We start from the raw sequence: 17,457 nt of genomic DNA, 5'->3' as shown, positions 1-17,457 counted from the left end.
TGTAAAATATAATCAATACCTTTGTTTTTTTCATTTCCATCACATCCTGCTGCAATTTCTTCAATTGCTTTTCATATTGAGACTGGTTTTTAAGCAACCTTGCATGCTCTTTCTGGGCTGTCTGAAGTCTCTGCAATTCTTTATTCATGGCTTGGAGTTTCTTTTCATATTCAGATCTAACTTTTTTGGCCTTTTCTTCTGAGTAAGATTCCACTGAGCCTAAATGATCAAAGGATATCTGAATCTGTGAGTCGCAGATTTTTATCTCACAGATTTACAACTCATAACCTTAGAGAAGAACATCCTGCCAAACTCAACCAGGGTGTCTTTGGATCACTTTCTCTTTTATTATCTACTCAAAATGTGTTTAACAATTATGGAAGTCTTTTTAATTTAGAAAATGTTTCCAGAATAAATCAAAGACATTAAATCAATTAACCACAACGTCAGACAAAATAATTAAGTAGCTTAGACAGGTACCAAAGGGAAATAAACAAAATAAAAAATATTTAACTTATGGGAAACATGGATATTTTATGTGGCTATATAATTTTATTTTCTAAAGGAAGCGATGATAAAAATCCATTTTGATGACTTAGTTTGAACTTTAAGTTGAATTAGATTTAATTCTTACCTAAGTTTTGAAGCACCTGGTCTCTTTCAAGCTGAGTGTCCCAAATTTTATGTTGTAACATCATTAGCTTCTCTTCATATTGCTTTTTCAGTGTCTGCAATCTTTTCTGGCTATTTTCTAGTTCATCAATCAGCTTTTGCTTGATTGCAATTTCACAAGTAATGTTTGCTAAGTCTGCTTGATAATTGGCTATTTATAAAAGAAGAAAATAAAAATGCTGGGATAGATCAATGTATCATAATTCTATCTTTCAAGCAAGAATGTGAAAAACATGATATCCAGGTATCCACTTAGCAGTTATAAAAAAACAGGTTCTGGATAAAACTAAAACAGGTGAACAAGATAAAAAGTGTTCACACTGATCAGGGACAACAGATATAGTTGTACTAAATAAGAATGGAAATCACACAATGACTAAATCCAATAAGGGAAGAAGCACGAGCCATAAAGGTCATACATAGGTCAACAGTCATAAAAGTTGTTTCATCAAGAACGAAGTTGAGAAACTTAAGACTTTTTTGCCATGTTTTAATCAAGTTCCCAAATGAATTTTTGTCCTTGTACCAAGAGGCAAGTACCTTTTTCATCTGACTCAGAATCTGATTCATCAGAGCTTTCACCCCCTTCGATGTCATCCTCTTCCTCCTCCTCCTCCTCTTCCTCATCCTCGTGATCACTCACTTCTTGATTTTCTTCCTAAAATGTGGTTTGTGACCATAATATGGCAAAGCAAACTGGTTACCTCATTAAAAGAGACTACTGGAGTATAAAGTGCAAAAATACAAAAATTTCACTTTTCATCAGTTCAAAAATCATTGCACGATTTTAAGGTTATTTACATAACGACTTTGTGTTAAATCAAAGAGTACTTCATTGTTCATGGTATTCTATCTCCCCACACACAATGTTTTCACAAGGCACAAAAATTAGAGTCACCAATATTTATAGTTCATGTATCTAAAGAAAGGAGGTTCTAAAAAAAACAACAGTTTAAAATGGATGCACGATAACCATCTCTCTTTTCCACACGTAAGTTAGTATAGTTACTGCAGCCAAGGACAACCTAATCCAGGGACTAAAATTTACAAGTTCATTTTTTCCATACTTACCATGTCTAATTCATTGTTTTCTCTTTCTGAAATACCCTTTTCTTCTTTTTTCTCTTGGTCGGTGTCTGCATTATCCTCTTTACCAGCCACACTTTGGGGAAAAGGAACAAAAGGGTATGGTATTAAAGTAGAGAGAAAAATGGTTCACTTTTTTTCTTTCAGATTTTTAAAAATCATCAATTATTTGGGAAAACATACTAGAAGAATTGATCATTTTACTGACCAAAGTTATCGTGTCTGATGCTTCAGAGGAAAATAGAAATTGCCATTCAACCCATAGTACAGTGATTAATATTAATGAAGGAGAAACTTATTTTCCCGAAACACTGAGGAACAGATCATACCCTGGGAGCACGGGAACGGATGAAACAGCTAAGAACTAGTCACAGGAACAGCCACTTAACTAGAAGGTAGGCAATTTAAATGAAAAGGAAATAAAAATAAATATTTTTGTTCTCTCACCTCAACTTATACAACTTTCCTCATCTAAATACAAAGATACAAAAACTGCATTTTTATCCAATACATTTAACAATAAATTTGAAGATCCAGAATAAATCTGCCCACAGTAAATTTGTCTACACTGGCTGCACCCATCAGCATTCAGGTCTCCTCCTATAACACAGCACGTGATGCTTTTTTTCCCGAGGCCATACCTACAGCACAGGTCTATTTCTGATAATCTCCCAGATTATCACATCAAAATTGTCTGAAGGCCAGCCTGACCTCTGAGTGAACAGAAAGTTTCAGCGTCTGCCACAAGATGCGTCATACAAATAGAAGCCTTCTCTTTAGTCATTGAGTACTAACTACACACTTAACTACACACTCCTGTCAGTTAATGGTTATAACTAAACTAGGTCAGCCCTGGTAGCCCTGAGAAAAAGAGAGACTCCATAGTGGGCAAAGTGTTTGCACACTTAAATCACTTCACCCTTTTAAGGGTTTAGCAATCAAAACCAATTACGCACAGACATTACACTTCTACACACTAGACTTGATGACTTAGTCAAGCTAAGTCATATTAAGAAAGTGAACTTTATGTAAATCTACATGCGAAAAATTTCCTCTTGTACAACAGTAACATTTTCAAAATATTAAGAATAAAAAGAATAATAAGGCAATATTCTCCAAATAAAATATCCCCTAGCATGAGCTTAAACACTCTATCAGAATAACTTTATAACAGCTAGCATTTCTTTCAGATATTCTGTTATAGTAAATAGTTGCCCTAATACATGGATTTATTTTCAGAGTCTAGACTAAAACTTTAATCTTATTTAGGTTTTGTTATTATCATTAAACTCTAATTTTTAACTCTAAGTCCCAATTCTCACTGATATTTTTGTATTCAGACAAGAGAAATTATAAATATTTGTCCTTTGTATGCATTTTTCAGAGTTCTTAATTTATGTTTATTTATGGATTATCTCTTTAATTTCTCTCTTCTCCACTAGACTGTAAGCCTCGTGAGGGCAGGGATCATGTCTGTTTGGCTCAGTATTATATTCCCAGTACCTAGAGGATATACATAATAAATGTGCAGTAAGTGTTAAATACATTAATCCTATGACTGTGCATGAACACCTCCATTTTGCACCTCTGCCTAAGGGTCACGCACACTGTGTTAGAGTGCAACTGCAAGATGCATAGAGATGCACGGAAGACAGATGTCTAGAATAAGAAGAAATGAGCAGTAGCCATGTCAATAAAACAATCTTAACTGGAAAGGAACCAAGTAAATTATAACAGGGTTCCATGAATGTTAAATCTGTTTTGTGAGAGGGAAAGGGAAATATACTGAATGCCTGTCTTGCATCACGTGTACTATATACACTGAGTGGCCAGATTATTATGACCACCCATCAGTACTTCATTGGGCCACCTTTTGCCTTCAATACTGTGGCAATTTTTCTTGGCATTGACTCCATGAGATGTTGAAAGGTGATGCGAGGAATCTGACCCCATGCCTGATGGATAGCACTGTCCAGTTCTGTGAGATTTGATGGTTGTGGAACCAGCTGCCTGATGGCTCTTTTAACTTCGTTCCACAAATGCTCAATTGGTTTGAGATCTGGTGATTGTGGGGGCCCCCTAAGCAAGGTAAAGTCTCCCTCATGTTCTTGAAACCACTCTTGCACAATGTGAGCACCATGGCATGGCACATTGTCGTGTTGGAAGAAGCCATCTCCATTGGGATACGCCATCAACATGATAGGATGAACTTGATCAGCAACAATATTTAGGTATGTTGTGCTATTCAGACATTTATAATGATCTGGCCCTCTAGCAACTTCAGCTCAAAATTATAGCTAATTTGCCTGCAAATGTCAGGTGGTCATAATAATCTGGCCACTCAGTGTATAGTAGGACCACCAAGCAGTTCAAGCTGAAAATCTGGGAAAAAACTCATCCAGTCATTCCATTCAAAGGTCAGTACCATAACACTGTTGTGTTATACTTGAGAGATAGGACTAAAGTTAAGGGCTAGAGAAGGAGAATGTGTTAGGAAAGATATTTCCCATCAGCATTCCCCGTTCTCTCACCTATGCAGTCTCCTTTCCTCGCCTACAACGGTTGCAGCCTATGTTGTTATTGCTATTGTTGGTTCCTTCATTACTTCAAATTCTAACCCAAATTCTCTTTTCCTCAGGTATAGCCATAAAGCCACTTTATTCCAAAGTCTTGACCCAACACACCCTCCCCCTTCCTCCAGTATCCAGTTGAACAAAAGTTACTTTTTACTTAATATAAAGTTAACTCATATTATTCACTGTTTGTGCCAATTCTGATGCAGAAAAATTCGTTGTAATTTTACATTATTAATTTACCCTTATATATTGCTTAAGGCTTACACTTTATAATTATTGTACTTCAAATATTCCAGTTTTCCTCTATAAACTGGGCAAATTATATGTAAAATAACTATCTCAACATCAACGAAAGGTTTTTAAGTCTGCACTTTATATAGAATCAGAATCCTGGAGCTACTAGTAGAAGGAACACAAGTGCTCATGCGGTTGAACCCCTTTAACATTTGACAACCAATGTCAACATTTTTATTGACAACTGAAGAAGGAATTGTGGCCTGGGTGAACGAGTCCACTCAAGGGGACCAGAACCAGGTGCGGAGTCTCCCAGGCCAGTATTCTAGATCCCGCACTCGAGGTTTAGTCCACAGTTGGTAAAGCATCAACATCATCCAGGAGCCTTTAGAAATGCAGAATCTCAGCTCCACCTCAGTCGTACAGAACCAGAGCCTTCATTTCATCACACTCCCCAGGTGATGTGTATGCATGTGCATGTTCGAGAAGGTCTGTCCTAGAGCATCAAACGGCTCTGCTTTTGCTCTCCTCTTTGGATGATATAAAAGTTGGAAGCAAACACTCCACTAAGTACATTTAAAGGGCTTAAATATTTTCAGGTGGGAAATTGCTTCCATGCACTACTTGAACTATGCATCTTATTTTCAAAAATAGAAGAAATCTGACATTTTTAAGCCCTTAGTTTAATTCCAATGATAAACATAGTGTCCTAGATATATACTAATCAGGTGAGTTCTAGTGTGACTCATTTTAGAATATTTTAAATAAGTTACAGAATTACAGACTAGAATTACAGAAACGTTAGAATACTATATAATGTGTAGGATATAATGGTGAAACGTAAATTACCAAATAATTTCAAGGAATTATAATTTTTAAGCTCTCATGTTTAAAGTAAGATATTCGTTCATCTCATTATTGCATAGCAAATGTTCTCAAAAGGCTTATTTTAAGAGATGACATGTTAGAGTGGTGCTTCTAAAACACGTAAATATTATTAAGACCAGTTTATTTTCTTAATCATTTTTACTGTATAGTCTGAAGATTTGTTTAGAAAAATCTATGAAGAGAAATTCTTCTAAGAAGTAAAAAATGACTTGACCTTGGTTTAAATAACCATAATTCTGAATGAGCTAAAATGCAAGTGTTTATTACATAGAGAAAAGCACTTCTAAATGTTGCTCAAATTCTAAATGGAAAAAAAACCCCAGAGATTTCTTGTCTTTGATGTTCACTTCAAATACATTTTTTGAACATTTTAAAACATGTTTTCTTAATTCAACCTTAAAAATGTTTTGTAAATCTTATCTGTTGTAAGGCCACCGTTTCCTTTTGCTTTGTTGACATTTTAATATATTTTCAACAAAGATTATACCAAATAAGGAAGAGATCCCACTCATGACTTAGCACGGGCTGCAACAAAATGACAATTCCCACCCAAATAATAATTCCCAGTCTGCTCACAAGTTTCTGAAAAGATACATTCTGAAAGCCAAATGAGATTTGAGGATCATTTCTTAACCTAAAAAAGTAAGTCTGCTTCATAATTATGATAGTTTATTCTGAAATCACATGAAATTGCCTGAATTTTAATTAATGTAAATACTTAAAAAGTATTTTCAAAAATATATGTGGTATTTTTAATTTTACAAAATCAACATCATTTTTAGAAGCACCAAGCTAATCTAGTCTGAAACAACTTATAATTCTATAACACATTTCCTTTTGAACAGCAACTAAGAATTTAAATGACATTTTAATTAAAAAAAAAAACCTGGGAAATATTCCAACCTTCTTTCTTCTCGATTGCTTTCCTCAAGTTTCTGTAGCCTTCCAAATCACGAGGCACAGTATTGGAAGGCCAAGCCAATGAAGGACAAACCAGACAGTAAAAAGCGAGAGTGATAAGGAGGTAAAAATGAAACATGAGCTTGAAGACTTTAAAATAAATTTTAAAAGATATCATCAAAGGACAATACACAGTAAAAAGGCAATACATTTTGTAAGAATAAAAAGTAAGTAGAAAAACAAGCAGCATTATATCAAAGAAGAGTATATAGACTATCAGTTGAAATTATTTAGCAATAAAATGTAAAGTCTCAATTTATATAAATAGTAGGAGTGTTTCGATGCCATTGCTCTTTTAAATCTGAAATGAATCAATTTTCTCAGTTTCCCACAAAGGCCTACTTTCAATGATATCCTCTGCCTTTTAAATCTTTACAGAAGAACTTTTTATGGCATCATTAAAAAACTTCAAAAAGTAATGCCTTTATACCATATTATGAAATTACCATTAATACTACACACTAGAATACTACTTTTAAAACTTGTTTTCTATTTTAATATACTACATGTGAACATCACTACATCCAAAAAAAAAAAAATTCTATTTCAAAATTATACATGAAATGGTATTATGGTCAAATGAATATGATTGTTATGATATTAGTGAAAAATTTTAATTTTATTAATTAAAATTAAATCTCATAATCTCACTGTACTAATTATTAAAAACTAATTACAAAAGGACGCCTAATGCAAAGGTGGCAATAAAATGGGAAATGTAGTACTTTCCATTAGTAAGATTATATTTTAATAAGAAAACTATAAAAAAAACTGTAAGTATGTACTTAAAGGCTTTGAAATAAATGTAAAGAATATTGAATATGCAGAATTGGGCATCTTTACTCAATGGAATGTACTGAATACCAGTATTTGTCATGTAGACAAAAGGATAGATGTACTAGGCTCTGCAGAAGCATATAGCAACTTTGATACATCCCCCTTCTGCCCAGAATTCCAAAAGTATCTTCCAGAGTCATCAATATTTTACAATAAGGTGGTTGAGTCTTAGATATGAATTATCAAGCCAGTTCTCGTTTTAATTTTGTCACATACGTGGTGCTTACATGTGATTTTTGGTCTGTGATTTTTTTTCTTATATACTCATATTACTGCTATTACAAGAATAGACTAGCAATCTTTCTGAGAAAAATACATCAACAGAGTGATAGTCACCGGGGTTCAAAGGTCCAGTATAATGGCTAAAACAGAAAAAGAAAGCCATCGCCTAAGAAATCCGTGTTTCTAGAATTTCAACCTGATACCACGAAATACAAATATAATACAGTCTGATGAGTAAATGAAGTTTTTGTTTTTTTACAGTGCAAGTCATTTAAAGCTAGATATCCAAAAACATGGGGATAAATGTGTGAATGACAGACTTTCTTTATCCATATACATAAAAAATGCAAAAATACTTCATTTCTAATCTAGGCTTATACTGATGATAATGAGCTATAATGGCTCAAATGGTAGGGTTCACTGGCAAACAGACCAAATTTTCTATTTTCAATGCGAAGAATTTTTGTTTGCCTTACACAAGAGAGTTATATTTAAAATCTATGGATGAAATGAGCTAAGAAGGAGTTAAACTTTAGATGCCTTCCCAATTGCCTTTTTAGAAAAGCTTTGCAATCAACAGTTCAAAAAGGCAATGGAAGGTCAGAGAATAAACTAGTAATCTGACATTTCTCCATAACTTAAAGGAATTTCGATTTTATTTTATTTAGTTCCACTACAATATTTCTATATGAGGGGGCGGTGGGGCAGGCAGAGAGGCAGGTACAAATCTTGTTAACCATTCTAAAATGTCTATGTAACTGAAAAGCAGGCAATATAGTCTATTCAATTATTCTTCCTTCTTTTCTTTTCTTTTTTTTAGAGTATGTTTTTATTGATTTTAGAGAGGAAGGGAGAGGGAGAGAGATAGAAACATCAATGATGAGAGAGAATCATTGATTGGCTGCCTCCTGTACAACCCCTACAGGGGATCGAGCCCGCAACCCAGACATATGTCCTTGACTGGAATCGAACCCAGGACCCTTTGGTCCACAGGCCAATACTCTATCCACTGAGCCAAACCGACTAGGGCTCCCTTATTTTCTTATATGCCCTTATTTCCTTACTATCTTCACCTATTTTACAGATGAACACAAAGGCAGAAGAGCAATCCTTAAAACACCACATATCAACTATTGGTTGTAGCTTTGACAAAGACTCTGATGCCAAAGAGGGTAAAACTTGCGTGTAAAACGGGACGTGGGATGTCTACCTTGAACACAAATGCCGCTCACCTAAAAATGGCCCAGTTGCTGCTCTTCCTACCAACACTTACAATGTAAGAGGCCCCATAGCCACTGAAACCAAAAACGAACAGCACAAAACAAAGTAAATTGAAAGACATGGAGCATCTGAAGAAAGTGTGGATTCAGTGGGGAGGGAAGAAAGCAGCTATGGGAGCCCAAAGGCTGGGCCCCGGGCAGGTTTGGGAACTCTCAGCCAAAAAAAGGTGGTAATAAAACAATTCTTTCCCACATGACTGGATTTATTTTTTTTTTCTTGATGGGGTTGCTGCCCCAAATTCTAGTGTTTAGATTAACGTTTCCTCTTGCAAAATTACAGACATCCCCAGAAAAGAAACTTACTGGTTATAAGTCATTTTCACTGGCATGGATTCCTTTTGTCAGATGGCTTCGCTCCCAAGTATGAATTTACAGAAATGAGAAGAAAGCAGATGATTTTTAAATTGGGAGTCGTTTGGAGACTTACATGAGAACTGACTGTGTAATGGACGCAGGGCTTGGGCAGCAGGAGGACACAGAAGGTCAGTAGATGGGAATAAGAAAAAACAACTAAGGCAGAAATCCACATTCCCCCCACCCCCCAGCCAAAGGTTGGCTACACCCATGAAAGTGAAAGTTTCTTTCCCCTCTTGTCTTTTCCTATTCCCTCTGACTTGCTTTTGCCACACTATAGAATGGGTAAAAATCATTTTGTGTGAGTTGGGAAACCTGGACACTATGTATTTATAACACTTTCTGGAGAAAAATTAGCCCAGTTCCAAACAATTTTTAACTGAATTTACTGTATATGTAAGATTGAGGCAGAACCCACATTTTGTAATGTCTCTCTGATAAGTAAAATAAACCTGAGGCATGTAACACAACTCGACCAAAATCCACATATCCAATCAACGCCTCCATCAAGTTCCTACGGAAGACTGTCACTCACTTCAGTAAACCTGATGTCCTTCTCAACATTTCTGGAAATCTCTGTTTATTACTTGTTTTAACCTGTAGCAAACCCTTAGGCTAAAATGAGAGCTTACTTGCATTTTAAAAATAGGAAGATTACATGCAGCTAAAAGTTATTTGGATCTATAGCTAAAAGTTATTGATGGTGAATAAAATCTTCATCAAAACTAGTAAAATAGTACTGGTTTTCATTTTTTTTTAATCCACAACAACGTTTGATTTCATGAGGTAAAAAAAAAAAATTCTATTAAATTTAACAAATTTATATTTGTGGTAAAGGAAATTCATAAACTGATTCCAAAGGCTTTTACAGTTATACAGTCTGTGGTACACAAGAAAAATTTTTCTGGGTTCACACTACATTATATAGGTTTCTGTTTTACAAAGACACACTAACGTGTGTGAAAAACACTTATAGCAATTATTAATTTTAGTAAGTATTAATTTGTTCTAATTCTAAGCTATCTTCCATTTTTTTCACAGATTAAAATAATATCTCTCAATTTATCTGGCTTATTTTTCTCCTCAAAAATTTTTTAAATATCATACCACTTTTGTTAGGAAATAACTTTTTTCCCCCCACTTGTATTTTTATGTTTAAATCCAGTTGTTTGGTGAGTTCTTCTTAGTATTAAATCTGCTATTATTTTTACCTTAATAATTATTATATCTAAAAGAATCACTGAAGTTATTAAATAATTTTTATCTTGAAGTAGTTACGAGTTCCATAGTAAAGCAACAGAGACAAATCTTAATAATAAAATGTTTTTTCCTTTAATATTATTTATCAGTCAAAATGCTTATACCTCTGCGTTGTCACAAAAATAACCTGCATCAGAGGTATTGATTTGGGATTATCTATGATCACTGCAAGAATATCAAAAACGCCTATGTTTCTATTGGGATCCCTGTCTCTTTTCATTTATTTATATCCAACAGGTGATACAGTAACATTTCTAAATTTAACACAAAAGAACAGAAGAGAACCTTGAGAAATGTTCCCTTGGTTGTACTAATTATTCATGAACACAAACCACCTAATCCTTTAAAATAAGTCATAACCTTTGACATTGTGACCAACAACAGAATTAGATTTTATAAGTAAATTGTAAGGCATGTGCATAAGTCTCATTTTGTTGGGTCACAGTGTTTTTGATAATTCTATGATCATTATTAATTGCTCTGCATAAGAGGGAGTCATTAGATATAATTTTTAAATTGATTTCAGAGAGGAAAAAAGAGAGAGAGAGAGATAGAAATAGCAATGATGAGAGAGATCATTGGCTGGCTGCCTCCTGAACACCCCCTACTGGGTTACGAGCCACAGTCAGGGCATGTGCCCTTCACTGGAATTGAACCTGGGACTCTTCAGTCCGCAGGCTGATGATCTATCCACTGAGCCACACCAGCTAGGGCATTATTATATATTTCTTAATGCTGCCATAATCAGCCTCCATGAAAAACACCTGCTAAAACATCAGTATCTTAAGAATGCAACTTCAATGGCAATACTTTCTAACTACAGATGTGTAACTCCTTGCTTGAATTATTTTAATAATTCCTGTTTAACTCAAGGACACAAGCAGAATTAATATGAAGAATTTTACCTCCAATAACTTTGACTAACTTTTTTTCATGGAATAAATGCTGGTTGCCTAAATAAATTTCTAAATAAACTGAGCAAAGCAGTAGACAGACTACATGTCAATAATTCTGCAAAGTGCATCCCCTGTAACAAACATTTGATAAACAAGATAGCTGTACTTCCTTTTGAATATCTAGCCAAAAATGCTTAAAATTATTTTGACTGGCAAGTTCAAAATATATTTGACTGCACCATAGAATCCATATGCAAACATGTCAAGAATTTATGAGTATTTAACCACTCACACACTATCAATGGTCAAATTTTTATTTTTCTCCTCTTCTCTGCACCCAGTTGATTTCAGAAGGGAATATTATCAGGATGCAAGGAAAAGAAAACCTAGAACAGTGGTGAAAGGTAAATAATTCCTTATTGGAAGATTTAGGTAATAAATAACTGTCACATAATCAAATTGGAAGCCCGACAGAAAATATTTAAGAAACCAAATAATAGTAAGTGACAGCCTGATGGATTAGTTTAGCCTTTAGTTAAACTAATCTAGACAGGAACTACAATGTATCCATGAGACTATTTAATCGCATTAGAAAATGGGGGGGGGGGGAAATGAAAACACTGAGTCATAATGGTACAGCAAGCTTTGCAGAAAAGAAAGATGAATGGAATGCAAAAGCAGCTATCTGAAGAAATAATAAAATAGTCTCTAATAGTAACTTTACCTTGTCGTAGTCTAAATAAAATTCATTACCATAATATCATAATTTAACTTTTTTACATACAAGTAGAGATAACTATTAGAAGCATAATTATAATTGTCAGCTAATTTAAATGGCACTTTATTTACTAATATACTTATGAGACTATGTATACTCACTGTAATCACAAATTAAAATATCCTGGAAAGTAAAAAAAAATAAATAAAAAATAGGGATCCATAGACCAGTGATTTTAAAACACTACCTTTTTTTCTTCTTCTTTTCTTTCCTTTTCAGCTTCTCTAAATCTTTCTTCGCTAGGTCTATAATTTCGATGGTCTCCTTGTCTGAGGAGAGTATAGCGGGAGAGAAAGATGATGGCCCACTGAAATACGGTGATCTTGCTGTGGCTCTTGTCAAGTTCTTCCGAAGGTTCTCATTTACCGCTTCACTTTCTAATAATTTTGCCCTAGTGAATAAAAATATATTTAAATAGGGAACATTTTTTATTGTGGCAAAAATACATCACATAAAATTTTCCACCCTAACCAGTTCTGCACCACCAAGTATATTAACACTGTTGTTGCAACCACTGTCATTATCTATCTCCAGAACTTCATCTTCTCCAACTGAAACTCTGTACCCATGCAGCACGAACCCCTCATTCCCCCGTCTTCCTAGTCCCTGGCAGCCACCATTCTACTTTCTGCCTCCACGAAGTTGACTACAGCAAGAATACATAGGCATTTTAAATGAGTTGTTTTGCATGCTAAAAAAAAAATATTTCCAAAATGTATTTCCACATTGCTACAAGGTAGGTTTTGTTTTTAAATAAATGTGTCCACAAACATTCATGTGTAGGATATTTTTTAATTCCCTGGTTGTATGATTACAAATTTGAAATCACACTCTTCATGCTCAAAAGTGCCAAGAGCAATTAGATTGCTTGCATTCTGGCCACTAGGCATTGGTTATCCTTGCTTTGCAAAGCCATCCTTTAAACTTAACCTATGCAAGCAGCATGGTTCCCAACCTTTCAGTTCCTCATTCATCAAACTATAATAGCATTCCCAAATCTTTGCAAAGAACAGTTAGTCAAAGTTGCCCCTAACTGTCTAAGAGACATCTGGCTCCTGAATATGTCATGGGAAAAGATGATATCTCCAAGGAAACCTGAGTCTGATAATTGAAAGAATTCTTTTGTTTGCTCAAGTCATTCTACTAATGACAGGAGAATAATGAATGTCCTGTCAGTATTATGCAAAACTACAGAATGATCCTGGATTTAAGACTAAAAGAGATTCAGAGAGTCCTCCAGGCCAGTCCCTTTATTTTGATTTGATAGAAACCATCAAGAACACAGTTCTCTACTTCAATATAATAGATTTCCAAGGACAATTGGCAAAGGTGACTGAGACAGGGCTGTAAAAAGAAAATGCTACTTACTACACTCTACCTCAAAACTGTAATACTAAGCACTTTTGCCATAAGTACAAATATTTCAGAGAAAAATGCTAGATTATTTGCAACTATTAAAGCTCTCAAAGGCATAGTCAGCTCTGCGTTTTTTCATTATCTACCAAAATTATTCATGACACTGTTGAAACCGGCTAGAGACAGAGTGTATAGAAATCAATGAATATATGTTTCCAGTTAGTGTCCTACTAATTTTTAATGAAATTGTTTAATCATATATCTGGTGTCATATGTGAGCAGAAAAATAATTATAATATTTTTAACTGGTTAAATAGCTGTATACAAACTTCTAGGTTAAGTGACTTCAAAATTATTTTAAAATCATAAATATAATGTTATTTTTAAAATAAGAAGGCAACCAAAGCCCTGACTGGTATGCTGAGTGGTTAGAGCATTGACTTGCACATCAAAAGGTTATGGGTTTGATTTCCAGTCAATGGCACATACCTGGATTGCAAGTTCAATCTCCCAGCCTCAGTTGGGGCATGTGTGGGTGTCAACCAATAGATGTGTCTCACATCAATGTTTCTCTCTCTTTCTCTCTCTCACCTTCCACTCTCTCTAAACAATCTTTCTAAAAATCAATGAACAGAATATCCTCAGGTAAGGATTGACAAGAAAATACAAAAAAAGAAGGCAACCAAAGTATAAAAACTCAGCTTAACTATAATAACTCAAAGTCAAAATTTATACTTTTCTGTATTTTCAATATCTATCGCAAAGCTTGGGTGCATAATGATAAATATTTATAATAAATTAAAATATAATAAATGAACTGTCAATAATGATCTGTATTTTAATTGGCTGATTTATATAATTGTCAGACAACTTGTGTTTTTATTTTAAACTAGAGGCTTGATGCACGAAATTCATGCACTGGGGAGCGGGGGGTCAGTCACTCAGTCTGGATTGCGAGAGGGTGCAGGCCAAGCTGAGGGACCCCACTGGTGCACGATTGGGGCCGGGGAGGGATGCAGACGGTTGGCCAGCCAGGGAGAGATTGCGAGAGGGCTCCAGGGCATGTCTGGCCTGTCTTGCTCAGTCCTGATCAGCCGAACCCCAACAGTAAGCTAACCTACCGGTCGGAGCGTCTAACCCTGTTGGTCAGTGCACGTCATAGCAAGTGATTGAGTGGCCTTAGCATATCATTAGCATATTATGCTTTGATTGGTTGAACGAACGATTGGATGACCAGACACTTAGCATATTAGGCTTTTATTACATAGGAAGTTTGCATTTGGTAGGGGCATAGTCAATGCTTCTTCAATCTTGGTGCCGATTAAGGCTAAAACCTTTAGGGCTCATCTCCACAAATCTCATGCTACATCAGCAGAACCTGATTTCTTTTTCATGGGCTGTAGAGAGACTACCTCTTTCTCTTCACACTCACCCACCCATCCACTAGTTGCTGCCTGCATTTCATTTAACAGGAGACTAAGCAATGAGGTATGAAAGGAAGTACCCAGACTTCCCTGGGAAGGAGCTGGCTGAGGGCCTGCCTCTCAGCTCTGTTATTCATTAAATCTTGGACCATTCATCTCTAAAAGCCTCCACTGTTTCCTCTGTAAAATGGAGATGAAAAATATACACTTCCCTATAATTATTGTGAGGATCAATGATACAATGAATTTAAAACTCACCTGACTGATAATGCATTTAACAAATAATTATTTTATCAAAAAGTTGCTAACAATATAATCATCTAACACAGAGGATTCGTTAAATCAATTAAAAACAGAAGAGAGTACTATACAAAACCATGCAAAAATCATGTTAGAAAAACAGTAACATTTTTAAATGCTCATAATAGCTAGTCAAATTTCAAAGAATAGATAGCAAAGCAATATATATACCCTGATATCAATTTTGCTAATGTATATGTTGAAAAAATATTGAAGAGATACACCGAATGTTAACCTCAGTTATAGAAATGGCAGGAATGTGGTTTTAATTTTGTTTATACTGTCTTATATTTTCAGAAATTTCTACAAAAAATATAAATCCCACCAAAATAAGAGTTGATTAATTAGTGACTATTATTATTTCACACAAAAATAATATGACATGTAAGTTATTAAAAGATAACTGGCATTATTTTATAATTAGAATGATAGGACTTGAAATATATACATTTCCAAGTGACAATATATAAATGTGTTAAGAAGCTGTGAATAAATGTCTTCCTAAGACCACTTTTGATAGAAGTATGAATCGGAGCAGGGTTTGGTAAATAAAAGCAGAGTGTGCGGACTCGGACATAAATGATCACATGTCAGATCCTTACAGCACTTTTGAATTTAAGAACTTTTATATCCCGTGCTTTTATTTGAGCCCCATAACAGCTCTTTGAAACTAGCAGGTATGAACTCATTCTTACAGATGAGTTAAAGCTCAGAGATGTTAGGTAACTTTCCCCAGGACACACTCTTCTTAAGACATAGCAGCTTACATTTCAAACCAAGGAATCCAATTTAAATCCAAAGCTCGTTTATGCTTATCCCATGTGTAAATCATGTTTATGTTGTAAATTACAGTGCTGGGACTCTACAGGACTGCTCCTCAGGAGTGGGACACACCTAATTAAAGAACCATCAAAGAAAAGTTGGGAAAGTGGAACAAGCAGCTCACCTACACCAAGAAAGGTTTGATCACTGATTGATCTCTGTTCACTAAATGGCTTAAAGAATGGTCTTGCCCTAGCCGGTTTTCTCAGTGGTTAGCACATTGGCTCCCAGACTGATTCTGGTCGAGGGCAGGTACCTGGTCTGGGAGCCAATCCATGTGTCTCTCTCACATCAATGTTTCTCTCTCTCTGTCTGTCTCTCCCCCTCCCTTCCACTCTCTCTAAAACTCAATGGAAAAAACATCCTCAGGTGAGGATTAACAAAAAAAAAGAATGGTCCTAACTCGAGAACTAGAAGGAAGATATTTAATGCTGCTTCAGTCATTGGGAGGAGTGGAAATGACCGCATCAGTCTTGTACAAAATAGTACCACTAGTGAAGCCATTTGTCCAATGGAGAGATCAAGCTCAGGTAAGGCCTTAGAACAGGGGTCCTCAAACGTTTTAAACAGGGGGCCAGTTCACTGTCCCTCAGACCGTTGGAGGGCCGGACTATAGTTTAAAAAAAAAAAACTATGAACAAATTCCTACGCACACTGCACATATCTTATTTGGAGTAAAAAAACAAAACGGGAACAAATACAATATTTGTATTTGCATGTGGCCCACGGGCCGTAGTGTGAGGACCCCTGCCTTAGAATAACAGCGTGGAAGAGAGGGAACAGAGCACAATAACCAGAGCAGGGGACCAGCCGTCATTGTAGGCCGGTGCCGAGGAAATGGAGGAAAAGCAGAATGGGAGCAGGAGGAGAAGCTTCAGGAACTGGAAGGCAGACATCAGGTGTGTCCCAGGGGATGGTAAAGGTGGGTGCTACAGGATGAAGAAAGACACGTTTGGGCAGCAGGCAGGAATGAGCACTGCCAACACAGGATGGAAATGCAGGCCCAGCTTGGGGGCTGACCAGAGCCAGTACCCAGTGGCCCAACGCTCCCTGCCAAGAACGTAAAGCTTGGAGACATGCCTACAGAAAAAAAGTAACAGTAATAGAGTCACTCTGTCTGTTGCCACATCAGATGTTTGCTCATTTGGTGTGGGGTTTTTTTTGCTTTTGAAATACTTAAGGGATCCAATGTGCCTAGTAGAAGCAAGAACAGTGGAAACATTACTCTTCTCTGTTTAAGAATTGTTAGACTAGCCCAGCCAGCACGGCTCAGTGGTTGAACGTCAACCTATGTATGAGGGGGGTCACAGCTCGATGCCTAGTCAGGGCACATGCCCAGGTTGTGGGCTCCATCCCCAGTAGGGGGCGTATAGGAGGCAGCCAATTGGTGATTCTCTCTCATCAATGATGTTTCTATCTTTTCTCCCTCTCCCTGCCTCTGTGAAATCAATTAAAAATATATTTTTTAAAGTTAAAAAAAAGAATCTCTAGAATAGTCAGAGAGAGAAAGGG

General features: G+C 35.8%; 1 protein-coding gene across 1 annotated transcript in view; it reads right to left on the bottom strand.

Annotated features, from left to right (window-relative positions):
• KIF21A (kinesin family member 21A) overlaps positions 1-17,457 on the bottom strand; it is a 77,942-nt gene that overhangs the window by 44,604 nt on the left and 15,881 nt on the right. Inside the window, 5 exon segments of the mRNA XM_015566625.1 lie at positions 20-219; positions 635-823; positions 1,213-1,330; positions 1,744-1,834; positions 12,231-12,434. Of these exon segments, the coding sequence (XP_015422111.1) occupies positions 20-219; positions 635-823; positions 1,213-1,330; positions 1,744-1,834; positions 12,231-12,434 (802 nt within the window).

This window comes from Myotis davidii, unplaced genomic scaffold (assembly GCF_000327345.1).
Source record: "Myotis davidii unplaced genomic scaffold, ASM32734v1 scaffold902, whole genome shotgun sequence".
Classification (NCBI taxonomy): Eukaryota; Metazoa; Chordata; class Mammalia; order Chiroptera; family Vespertilionidae; genus Myotis; species Myotis davidii.
This window is presented reverse-complemented; position numbering and strand designations above follow the sequence as displayed.